The 13967-nt window shown below is 35.5% G+C and overlaps 1 protein-coding gene across 1 annotated transcript; it reads left to right on the forward strand.

Moving 5' to 3' along the window:
- Positions 1 to 6411: 6411 nt before the first annotated feature.
- Positions 6412 to 7459, forward strand: LOC118433466. The gene is made up of 3 exons (XM_035845407.1): positions 6412 to 6665; positions 6742 to 6907; positions 6975 to 7459. The coding sequence occupies exons 1-3, from the start codon at positions 6417 to 6419 to the stop codon at positions 7157 to 7159; spliced, it is 600 nt and encodes a 199-aa protein (XP_035701300.1). The 5' UTR covers positions 6412 to 6416; the 3' UTR covers positions 7160 to 7459.
- Positions 7460 to 13967: the final 6508 nt, after the last annotated feature.

Here is a 13967-nt window from a genome sequence, read left to right on the forward strand (position 1 = left end):
GGTTTTGGATGAGCTCCCGTTGACGGTGTGCGGAAAGGGGGTGTGCCCGGGAAATTCTCCGGATTCAAATCCAATCGACAATTTATGGTCCATTGTTAAGGATTCAGCGCACAAACAGCCAAATCCAACCACAACGGCTGAGTTATTCCGAAGATTTCAACATGAGTGGGGAAATATTAAGGTTACTGTTTTGGAAAATCTTGCGCAGTCTTTCAAAGGATGAAATTGAGGAAATGCTGGATGCTGCTGGCGGACACTCCAAACATTGATTTATAATTGTACAAAAAAATTATAATGTTCGCAATAAAAAGTTATAAACATTCAAACTTTCTACTAAAAATACTTTCAACAACTTTAAGCCCACAGGTTACATATGTTGGTACGGAAATGAGCCAGATGTGTTTGTACATTACTACTAATATGTACGTATGTACATATGCTTTAAAACTGACGATGTATACGTAGTGCAGACTACAAAATAAGATATTTTTGTGCAACTTCTTCCTTTCTGTGGGGATCATGTAGCACGATGAGTCGCTAGATCTGTCCATACATATATGTATGTATGTATGTAACACTCTTCCCGACATAACCGCATTTAAGGGGCCGTTCGAACATTGTGCGGTTAAAAACCGTGGAATAAATTAGCTAACATTATTCATCCCTCAATTACATTAGGTTGTATGGATTTAAAATCTTATATGACAAGGAATAGAGTGACTAAATTGATGGCATAATGCCTTTTTAGTCAAACTGTTGCACCCGGGTCCACACACGGGAGATGTTTTTAACTTTCCACGGTTAAACATGCTCTCCCCTCGTTCCGTCATCTTCAAATCTGCTGAATATGTACATGCATATTTACATATGCCTCATACTTATGAGAACGTAGGGGAAGAAAGTTTCCTTCTTTCGTTGTCGTCGGTCTGAACGATACACATTTAGTAATGATTTCTTCCCAGAAAACAGAGCGAGAAAGGTCCCTTTGTTTATCGAGATCCTTTTTGGAAGTAAGTCCACCAACGAAATAAAAGGAATATGTGTATGTAACTAACTACCAGGAATCGCCAAGAAACGCAAAGTTATATTTCACAAGAAAAATTTCTTTTGACACAAATTAAGTTATTTTATTGCTCGTTTGCAGTACATAGTTTCATTCGAAAGTGTTCAGTTTAGTAAGTGGGGACGAATTTTCATTTAGTTAAAAAATGTGTTTCACTTTGTTAAATTGGCAAACAAATTTGGAGAAAATTCAAAACTCCTTAATTTATACGGCTGGAGTAAGTAATTAAACAACTGATTTTGTTTCTTCTAAATAAAATTAATAAAACTGGAATTTTTATAAGAAAATTAAATCTCATTTAACTTTGCGTTTGTACATTGTAAAAATCGGCACATATGTAGTAATGTAGTTAGAGTCACATACATAGTTAATCTGTAATAGTATTGAGTTACTAATTAATCTTCACGGGGTTTGTTATGATATTTTAGAAACTGGTACAATTTTTATTACCCTCAAATAACCAAGTAACCAAGTAATGTTACTACACCGGTATGTACATATGTTCATACATGTGTACACCTTACCATGTACATATGTAGATTCTCCGTTCGGTACTAATCCGTCGATATTTGTTACCACGTTTCCTACAGTTTATTAATTCTAATTTGTGTTTCTTGACGTTAAATATAATTATTCATAAATTCCATGCTGATGAATTAAAGATACATATGTACATTAAGTTGAGAAAATAAAAAGTGAAGAAATACCGTAAGATTCTTACATCTAATTTTTTTATTGCAGAAATTTCATCATGCTTTAAGTATGTATGTAAATATGTACATAGATACATACGTATAAAACAGAGTAATCTACATCTGTACGTTCATGAATATCCACAAAATGTACTCAAAATTCCCAACGTAAAAACTCCTCGAGGTAAGAAGATTATTTAATCCATTTCAAATTTGTATTCCCTCAAACGAAACCTGATAAAGAACGAGCTTTACTTTTGTCTTCAGATTGTTTATATTATGTACACTGTAAAAACTGCCGTCGGTTTTTTAGTACGGACGTACCGAAAATGTAACATCGAGCATTCCGTACTGAAATTCAGTACAATCCTACTTGTATTTGGTGGGAATGTATTTAAAATAAAACATTGAGTTCACCCCAAAACTAAGGGTTTTCGTAATAAAACTTAGGGTCTACGGCGACCATAAGTGGGCGAAAAAAATTTTTCAAATTCAAGTACGGAATGCTCGATGTTACATTCTCTATACGTCCGTACTGAAATATCGAGGGGATTTTTTAGCGTGTATGTGTGTACACTCTAAATAAAGTGGTAATAGATGAAGTCATATGCATATAGAGTTTAAGCTGGTAACAGACAAACTTGTTACCGCGTGGTTGCCAATATTTTACCGGGTGGTAATAAATTACCATCTAGAGGTAGTCAATGGTTACCACCCGGTAAAATATTGGCTACCACGCGGAAATAATTTTGCCTATTACCAGTTTTACTCTATATATGACTTCATCTATAACCACTTTAGCTAGAGTGTACATACATACTTACGTAATTATTTACATATTTCATCTTAGTCTAGCTTTAAGCAGGATGATGTCATACATAGATATTTATGCATCTGTACTTACATAAATTGTTTACATAATTATGTATAATATTTCATAATCAGAAATCTTCCTAGAAATCGTATAATCAATCCAGATACACATCTACATATGCCTCCGTCAGCGTAAGGACACAAAAGTGGAAAAAGTTGTTTTCATTCATTGTAAAGTTGTCACAAAATTTATAAATGATTTTTATTAGGATTATGGATTGTACAATTTTAACTGTGTGCATTTATGTATATACATTTCTACAAATTACGTAAATATGCTTGTATTCATTTTTCTAAATAATTGAATAGTAAAAGTCTAATAAGGGATGGTTCCCCACTGCTTATTGAGTCCAGGGTACCCACAATGTTTTTTATGATCTACGGGGGCCTTAGATGAAGGATTCATTCACACCTCCGTGTAAAACTCACATTTGGCGCCGTGGCGTGGCGCCAAATTCGCCATATTCGCATGTTTTTGTTTTTGAAACCGCCATAACTTTTGAAATTCTGGACCGATTTTCATGATTTTTGCGCTAAAATGATCACAAAGAGTTTAATGTTTGAATGCCAACAAAAAATAATTCATCGAATCTTTTTGAGAAATTTCGATTTTTACTCGGACAAGGGTGTCGTCGAAAAAATATTTAAAATATGTCAAAAATTTAATAAATTCATTTTTTAATTATTTCTTGAAATCTCGATTTTTGTGATCATTTAAATCCAAAAATTTTGAAAATCGCACTGAAACTTAACAAAAGTTATGAAGATTCGAAATTGGTCGAAAATCCCATTTAAAAGGTTTGGCGCCCCGCCACGGCGCCAAATATGAGTTTTACACGGAAATATGAATGGATCCTTCATCTGGGGCCCCCGTAGATCATAAAAAACATAGTGGATACCCTGGACTCAATAAGCAGTCGGGAACCATCCCTTGTAAGTACATGTATGAATTTAGTCGTGTTTCACATCATATCCTAATCTTTTTCATCTCACAGATTGAATGGGACATCAACAGACCTCAACTCATGGATCTAAATATACACCCCTTCCATAATATGCAGACTTCAAAATAAAGTAAACGATAATCTTCCCACATTTCGTCACCTCACTTGCAAAACATCAATTTGTGGATTCTTTTCTGCCAAGATGTACTCAACATGAGGCATTTCAAGTTTGTCAAGTTGTTGCAACAAAAAGTAACCCATTATCTTTTGCTTTAACCTAAATACATAAATTTAATCATAAGGAAAATCTTACGTACATATTCACATTAGTAAGTATTTGGCTGTACAAAAATTAAGTTATATAGATGTAAATATACATAAATACTGTTAAATTAAGTTCACACATATCAAATTTCTAAACGACGAATACATACATATTTCCTACATACATATTTCCATAAGTAGCCCCATCTATTATGCTTCAAGATCGAGACAAACCCAAATATGTATTGCACGAATTTAAGTGTATGTACAAGAATTTCTTAATTTAAAACATCTAAGGTGATCTACAAAACTATACAAATTAGTTTGTAAAATCACAAATTCCAATTCTGCATAATTCAGAGGTGAAGGTGATATTTACAAATTCCTGATATAAAATAGTTCCCCTTAAGGTTCTTGTTACACTTTGGGAGAGAACTGAACCGAGCTGCAGTTTTCCCACTTTGATCCCTCCCACTCGCTGTGAATAACATTGCAAATCCCAATTTTGCATCGACCATCTGAGGGGGGAGAGGACGAAGTCACATTTCCAACATGCACTGTTTTGTTACGTTAATATTTACATATAAATTTCTTAGTACAATTTTCAAATTTGTTGGTTTAGCGGGAGATACGCTGAAGCATTTGCCAATTCTGCGTTTCTCCCGCTGGTTCAGAGTGTCACCTGATAAACCAAAAAAATTGAAAATAATACTAAAAAATTCCTAAGAAACAACGAAACAAAATCGTGCATGTTTGAAACCTGATTTCGCCCTCTCCCCCTCACAGGGTGGAGTCAAAATTCTTATGGGGATTTGCAATGTTATTCAATGCGAGAATGTGGAAGAAGGATTAAACCAGGCAATGGCTCTTGCTCACAATTCTCTTCCGCGTCATCCTTTGCTACTTTAAACACCTCGATTCAGTTCATGAAACAGCGACGTCAATTTTCAATTGCTATGTACACAAATCAGGCAATAACGAAATACGCATATTACTAATAATTAGTCTTTGTATTACTTATTTAGTTCAGCCTTCATTCAAATTGTTATCAATGCATATCAGGTTTTAATCTATGACACAACTCAATATAATGCTCTTAGGACGGATCTACAAGTTTTCTTTATGTGAGAAGCACATAAGTAGCTACCCACTTAAACTTAAACTTATGCTACTCACTTAGGTTTCACATTTACTCTTTATACTTTGCAAAATTTTATGAAAGGTTTTAATCCGATTAAGTCACATGTGTTGAGGGTATTATTCTTGACCTGGTTGGTAACGATAATCACACCAAACTAAAGAATTAATTGATACAAAATTACAATTTCTTGGAGTCAATTCCTGACCGTAATTCTTGAAAGTTTTGAATTAAAAATGAAAAAAAAACTACATAAACTGAACAAAATTCAAATAAGTAAGTAACTACCCTACTCGCCAAGATTATCGGGCCGAAGAATATTCTAGAGTGGCAAGGGTGGTCAATGGTAGGCCGACTTTGCCAACCATTCCCCACTTGAATAATTTAAAAATTCGGTACCCCAAGAAACTACATATCCTCACCCCGAAAGTGGGAAAACGTTGGCAAAAGCATATTTAAAATGCATTTAATAATAAATGTCGGCACGAAGTCGGGCCTTTAGTGGCCAATTATTCCATGCGACGCCACCTATCGTCCGCAGCGTAGAATACAAACTTAAATCGATTTTCAGCACGAGATTCTGGCAGCATGGCTAAAATCACTCTTCCCCCGAAAGATAAATTCGCAGTTGTCGAATTTATTAAGGATGATAATTCTGTATCTATTGTGTCTACAAATTGGTTCATTGACACATCAATAGTCCACTGGCCATCATCACCCAACGTCACATCTATGGTTAAAAAACACAAGGCACCGGAAGAAAATTGGGGTCGACATTCTTGCAAAATTTTGAAAGTTAAAGGTAACTAGATAAATCAATAATTAGTTCAAATATTTGTGCACATTACATAATTACTTTTTTGCTTATTCTAGATACTTTTGAGGATGCGATTATCGTACTTCGATTAGCCGAAAAGTCAAACCAGTCAACATTTGAAACTACTGTGGATGATGAGGAGAGTCATCTTCCTAGACGACGGAAGCGAAATAAGCCAAAGAAGAAGAAAAAATCGTCAACATCTTCATCGTCACCATGCAAGGATTCAGTAGACGGGAGTGATATCGAGGTTCCCACGAAATCATTTACTCTACCCCCCACTTCCAAATCAAAACCAGACGTACTAAATTATTCAAGTGATTCCGAGCACAACCAACCTCCTAGCGTTTGTGCTGGTAAATACTTAATATAAAATTCATATTTTTAATTGCCGGTTATTATTTTACTTATTTGGTGATACGTTTAATTTTATAATTTTAGTGGGTCCAAATAATAGCCCTATCACATCTGGCCCAAAATTAGTTCTGGTTGATCCTGTAGCACTGACTTCAAAACCTGATGAAAGTGATTCTTCTCGAAGTGTTAGCAATCTACCTGGATACAGTGGGACGGCAGTTGGCAGAAATATTACTCGTAAAAATTTAAACCCATTTAAACATTTTACATGTTTACACTTTTTGTACAATTTTATTGTGTAACTTGCATACATTTATACACAGAATTTGAGAAAATTGTCCTTGAACGGTTGACTAAATTGGACCAACTCGTCACAGAACTTCTACGACGATCTGGCGGAATTAACATATCAATTCCTTCAAAAATAAAACTGCACAAAATACCTGTGGAGACGGTGGACGAGTTTCAGTCACTCAATGCATGGATAAAGGCGGTGCCAGAGAATCGTGATTGTTTGGTTAGGGTTCAAAATTAAATAAATTATTAAATTATTTAAACCGAACGTCATATATTTATATATATTCACTTTTCAGGTCACCGAGTTGTCTTTAATGGGTGCAAATAGACTGTCTGGTGTCGTTAGCAAAATTTTAGGTAAGGTTTTTGCAAATAATCTTGCGAAAATCACTACTATTACCGGAGCAGGGAAAGATATTGAAGTTGCTTTAAAGGATGCGCCAATTTACCAAGTTATAAGAGGTAAAATAGACAAGTTCAAAACAAGTTAATACAGATTGAGGTGTATTTAAAGATTTGTTTACTTTAGAATCGGTGAGGTTAACTAAGGGCTACAGTTCATCGACGGACCACGAAATTGGAAATTCCGTTGCCGTTTGGTTGAAAGGTGCTGACGATAGAGACGGCGGACGAGAAGTGAGACGAAAAAATGCTCACGTCAAACCGAACAAAAAGAAGACGACGAAAGGAGGAAGTAACATCTCTTCTCCATAATATCGATTGTTCCACTGCATCAACAATTCCAATGTCCACATCGTATCTGACAGGCGAATCAGTGTTAGAATCTCCTATAGTTGGTTTTGGATCTAATAATTTAGAACAGTCACCGAGATCAGAGAGTAACAGTTTTAGCTTTACCAGTTCTGATAATCAAAATGACTCCCTCAATTTAGAGCAGCCAGTATTTTCTCAAAAGATTAGGGAATGGGCTTTGTCTCATAATATTACGCATGTCGCCTTAAAGGACCTTTTACATATATTAACTGAAAATTCCAACTTAGATGTACCCCTTGACCCTCGCACATTATTAGAAACTCCTCGAGTAGTTAAAACTCTTTTTATTTCTGGTGGGGAGTTTGTATACTTTGGAATAGAAAATAATTTGAGAAGATTAATTACAAATTTTGCTGAAATTGTGCAGCCAAAGTCGACAATATTTATCAAATTATTTCAAAGTTTTGGTGATAATCTGGTAACAATATGTGTAGGTGTTGATGGAGTTCCATTGAGCAGAAGCACAAGGTCACAATTTTGGCCAATACTTGGTAAAATTGATCAACTAAAAAATCATTCAGTTTTTGTAATAGGTCTTTTTTATGGCGTCCAAAAGCCGCTTAATTTAGATTTTCTAAATGATTTTGTAAACGAAGCAATAATATTAGAGAAAGATGGGCTAAATCATTTAGGTAAAAAATTTCATTTTAGAGTTTCAAGTATTATTGCGGATGCTCCAGCTAGGAGTTTTATTAAAGGAATTAAAAATCACAATAGTTATTCAGGGTGCGAGAAATGTGTTCAACATGGTGAATTTGGGAAAAGTGTGATTTATACAGAATTAGACTCAGCTTCTCGTACAGATGAATCATTTCGTACACAATTGCACGACGATCACCATAAATTTTTTACCCCTTTATCAAAATTAAAAATAGGTTTAGTGACACAGGTTCCCTACGATTATATGCACATGTGCTGCCTAGGTATCATGCGTAAGCTCCTTCGGCAATGGACTAAAGGGAAATTCCCCATAGGATGCAAAGTAAAATTATAAACCAAATTTCTGATAGATTTGCAAGTTTTAAAACTTTCATGCCACGTGATTTTCAGCGAAAACCACGAAGTCTAAATGAAGTAGACAATTTTAAGGCAACCGAGTTTAGGACAATCATGCTATACACAGGGCCTGTAGCACTAAAAAATATCCTTCCTACGGAGTATTATAATCATTTCCTCTATTTCCATTGTGCCATGTTCATTCTTTTGTCAGCCAATGCTGATGATCCTGAGTGGAATGCTTTAGCCAAACGATTGTTAGTAAGTTTTGTATCACAATCAAAAGTAGTTTATGACGTAAATTTTATGGTTTATAACGTACACGGATTGCTACATATTAATGAAGATGCTATAAACTTCGGGCGATTGGACAATATTAGTGCGTTTGACTTTGAAAATTTTATGCAGCAACTAAAGAAAATGACCAGGGCAAAAACGTTTTATCTACAACAGGTTGCAAAAAGAATAGTAGAAAATGAAAAATGTAACGGACTTAAAATAAATTTATCCGAAAAATGCGTTGATGATAAGACAAAATTATTACATAACGGTTACTCTTTGATCTCTGGTGAAATTATTATAGTTCGTAGAATTAAGCTAAATAAATGTAATAATATTAAAATAGTTGAATATGACACATTTATCAACAAAAATCCATTGTATGAAAAGCCTATAAATAGTTGTGTATTGGGAATTTTTGTTCTAGAAAATTCTATAAAGAAATCTTGTGAACTGAATTGTTTAGAAATTGCGCATAGATGCATTATGTTACCTTTTAAAGACAATTTTGTTTGTTTTCCACTCTTACATGATATTAAATAAATAAAGAATAAAATAAATTCTGAGTGCGAAATTGGAGTGTTTTGGAAATGATTGGGGAATGGTAGGGACAGTGGCAAGTGATCAGAAACATGTTGGGGGACTGGTGGCTCGCGGTTGGGAAAATTTTTACACACTGTCGGGCCGATAGTTTTTGGCCACCAACGGCCCATCTTCAAACGCGTGGCCAGGATCGTACCTCAGGCCAACGTCGCTGGCCACTCGAAAATATCCTGAGGCCCGATATTATTGGCGACTAGGGTAACTTCACTGGTGGCCAGATATTTATAATAAATGAAGATTTTGCTGACAGCTTACATAGCTACATATGTAGGTACACTCTTAATAATTTGGTAGAATCACGTGGGCAATCATCAATTTCAAGGTGTTGATTGTTATTGCCTTTGAGGCTCTAAGTCCCGAAACTTGATACACCGAGTTGGGATCACCGCATGATCGTCGCCACCGGCAAAAAAGATTGCAAATTTTTTTTCCTGTCCAACAATATTGCCGGCGGGGTATTGGGGATGTAAAAAAACTTTTGGCGATTGTTGACCTTAAGGTCAAGTGTGGGGGTCCGATTGAGCCATACATGGACATCGACCGGTGGCTGTTTTCTACCAAATTAAAAACACTGTAGGCATGGCCGTGCAAGCGGTTTTTGTGTCAAGGGAAAGTAATTATCGTAAAATTGTGAAAGTCACGTTGTTGTTACATAGTTACGGAAGCTGAGTGTAAGAAATACTTAAAATGGAAATGCAAAGCATGTAACACTCAAATATTTTTTTGACCTGTGCACTCTGATAGGACAACTTTGTAGAATCAAGATTTATTGAAACACTTGGGCTAGTTCGCAATATTTATGGGTCCATAGATCGCTGAATTTTGACCACTGGTCCGGGCGCTTGACCAGATGCTGATTCTATGTAAAAACTATCCTATAAAATTACACTGGTAAAAAAAATTGCCTGTTACATACAGGGTTGGCAGACCCATTGTTATTCTGGCGTCCTGGTATTAATGCTGTTATTATTTATAACCACAAAATTACTCCCCCCAAAATTCCACAAGCAACATGAAGATGAGTATGACAAATTTCAACGTTTTTATATCAAAAATGAAATCCTTTCACCTCGCTTAAAGGTTACCATATTTGCTTTAACTGTCAAGCATTACTTTGGTGGTTAAACAACAGTTGTTAGGCTAGTCACATCTTTTTTTCAGTTCATCAGTTATACTTACTTCACGCGACGATCTGTATTTTTTCGCGTGATAAAGCCAATGGACAAATTAGCTTCACAAAGATTGTTATACATGTATGGGACATTTATACATATAAATGTACAGATATATATATATAGTCGGATCGGCACCATTGTTGCGGCTAATCCTTAATAACTGAACATTAACACGATATCTTTTGCACTCAAAACCTAGGGGTCCGCCGAACACTAATTAAATTATTTGGGGTAACTACTAGGTACTGCTAGGTGTTATATTACTATTTCCCTCAACGGGAATTTATTCTTTCCAATCACACACACTTATCCTATTTTACATACTAACTTACTTGCTAACTAGCCTAACTAACTTAACTAATTTAACTATCTTGCTCCTCTCCTCCTCGTCTCCTCCACCTCTCCTCCTGATCTTTTCTCTTTCCTCTCTCACTGATCTCCAAAAGATCCTTATCTGAAGAGCTCATTTCCTTTTATAGGATTGACTTGGCCCACAGAACCAAGTCCATATTAAGATTCCCCAACTCGGGAAATCTCCAAATTGCTCTTCTACAAAAGTTGAAATCGATTTAGTTGAGCTGAACATGGATTTCTTAAGCAAATCCAAGAAAATGTTTCTTGAATACAGAATTGTGCATTTTATATTCGGAAGTCCGTTAAATCTGGAGGTTTGATAACTAATCGGGGTGCCCGATATTATTTACCAATGACTGATACCGATGCCATGCTGAACGACTATAGCCAAATTTATAGCTAACATATTTGGCTGCCCTCAGGAGGAGAACTGACGATCTTCGCAACGCCGGATTTTGAGGCCCTTTGGATAAGTTGTGAGGCCTGGTGAGGGTAGGAAGGTTAAGCCCCATGGGCCCTCTGACCCCCCCCCACTAGCCCCATTCGAACCTTCACCAAAAATCCGTTTTGATCGGATTTTCAAATTTATTGCACTATTATAGTCCCAGAGAGTTGCTTTATAGTGTCCAATAGCAATACCACCAATTTTTTTGAAATTTTTGATGTTTTAAATTTTTTTTAGACTGACCCCTGCTCAGAAAAATATCAAAAATGCAAAATTTCCAAAGTCCAATCTGGCGTTGCGAAGATCGTGCGTTCTCCTCCTCCGTATTCGTAAAATTATTCCAAGCAGTCATTATACTTTGGAACCGTTTTGAACGATCCAGAGCGCTAAGACTACCGTTGGGGTGAACGACCACTCCTAACAGGAATCATGCAGGGTATGACCAATTCGACTGGAAAGTTGTATTTCATTCAGGTGTCATTTGGCTGATTGGTATTCACATTTTCTTCAATCTTTAAGGATGCTGCGTACATGTATCTATGTAGACATCTACATATATTAGTGTCTCAATGGGCTTCGGGTTGGCCCGGACCGGACCGAAATCCGACGGTTCGGTCCCGGATTGGGCCATATGGCAATCCGGACCGAAAGTTTCGGTCCGGTCTTCGGTTCGGTTTCGGATCAAGTATTTCCGGACCGGTCCGGACCGCCGGTTTTCGGTTAAAAGTTAAAACTAAAAAAGAGTAAAATTTGATCACTCCGTCCACGGTACGGAGTGACCAAATAGCATATGTCCTAAGGACCAATTTGGTAGCCCTCACTATGGGCTTTCGAACGACACCAATATTGATGGGGGGTCATGGGGTCAAATTTTCGTAACCTCTGACCTATGATCTTAAAATCGCGTGACCTGAGAACTTTAAACGGCATTATCCGTCTAGTTGGAAATTCTCATGCAACTTCAAAAAATGCCAAAAAGTGTCGTCAGACCTGGATGGTCCCGAGTTTAAAACGATCCCATTTTCTTGCATACGGCCAATTTAGCCAGACCGATGCTCATTCTGTATATAAATGATACCCAGTCCCAGCGCAGCTCTGCTTGGTGACAACATTTTTTTGTATTCGTTATAACCTGTGTAGAAACATTCAAAGTCGCCTTTTGACCCCGAATATCTCTGAACTATTTTAATCCCTCTGGTGCCTGTAAGGGGCGAAAGACCCTCACAATCACCATGCAGATTTAAGACTTATTTTAGGTGTCATCAAAGTACGGTTAAATATTCATTTAAGAAATTTATAATTTCTAATAAATTCAATGTTATGTAATTTTTACAAACACTATTTTCCCGGTGATTAAAATTGATCAGTTTTTACTGCGCCCTAATAAGATCTTTACAAATTTTTGAAAGAAATTGACACTGTCTACCAAGTGTTTGTTGGATGTAAGTGGGAGAGTTTGTAATGCCGAAAGTAAAGAAGAAAGACATTTATATGTAAACCGGGTAATTTTGTGAAAACGTGGCAAAGTGACAAATTACTCTTTGTCACACTGATAGTTTCCATTAAATCATATCAGAATAGTCATGCTTTTCATGTTGAGATAAAAATTTATCAAAATAAAATATGTAATTAATTATCTAATTATCGTCCCTTACAGCTTCGAGGGATTAAGATTTCATTATTCTCTGGCTAAAAATTACGAGTTATTAGTTCTGTAAATGTTGGGGAATTTTCATGTAATCGATTCACCAATTCATATCGGGTCACCTTGTCTTCGCTCTGTCTAAATTTAATCCAACTTAAATTAACCTGAGTTTCATTTTATCCGCATAACGCAACCCTGACATCTTGCCAATGCCCAATAATAGAGCACAACTAAGGACACACATTCACTCTTTCATACCTACTAACCTAAATTTAGCAACAACCGTGCCCAAGGAAAAAGAGGTGCATATGTATGTACATATGTACATACATAAAGATTTCACTAAAGTTTAAATCATATCCTGCGACTCCCCGTTGAATATGCAAACGTCCCCGTTTCGTATTTATGAGGATGATTTAGGAGAAGGTACATAAATCTATTCCTCCTCCTTGAGATCAATGTGGAAGCAGGAGAAAGCAAATTGAGGTGGACGATGTGAAGAATATGGTCCACTCGTTTAGAAAACGAGCTTATTTTCTCCTGGTTAATAACGTGAATACCGTGATGCTACGAGTATAATCAGTAGTTTTGAACGGGCTTACTGGGTACAATTAGTCAAAAACTAATTGTGAACTTGAATCATAATATTCTTTAAAAATTGTAGCACAATTAATACATATATAAATACATATGTACCATTATATATGTGGATTAATTTATTACTTAGTTATTAATTAGTTATTTTATTATTGATTAAATTTATGCAATAAAATTATTAATTAATTTATTTATTTATTTAAGATATCAAGTACAGCATTATATGCACGTGTGAAAATATAAATAATAATACATCTATTTAAGTAGTTAGAAATCTTTGCCACAAAATTTAATTTGAAGTTGTTTATTTCTTTGTTGCTTAAAAATTTCCTTAATTGCATTTAACTTATTTAATGTATAGTTATTTTATTTCACTTTTTAACTCGGCGATGTTCTTGCAATAAACTTATGTGAATTTAAATAAATGCACAATTTTTCACAACTATTATTGCACGTAAATGTGTACATGGATAAAATAAAAACCAGGATGATCAGAATTTACATAATTACAGTAATACGTACATACTTACAAATAGGTATGAGAAGCATATATTATGATTTATGCCTATTAATGTGCAATGTGGATATACTTAAAAATGCATAAATTTTCAAAATCGGATTGAAATCGGATTTTTGGCAAGTGTCTGAATGAAG

The sequence above is a fragment of the Folsomia candida genome, unplaced genomic scaffold (assembly GCF_002217175.1).
Source record: "Folsomia candida strain VU population unplaced genomic scaffold, ASM221717v1 Fcan01_Sc053, whole genome shotgun sequence".
Classification (NCBI taxonomy): Eukaryota; Metazoa; Arthropoda; class Collembola; order Entomobryomorpha; family Isotomidae; genus Folsomia; species Folsomia candida.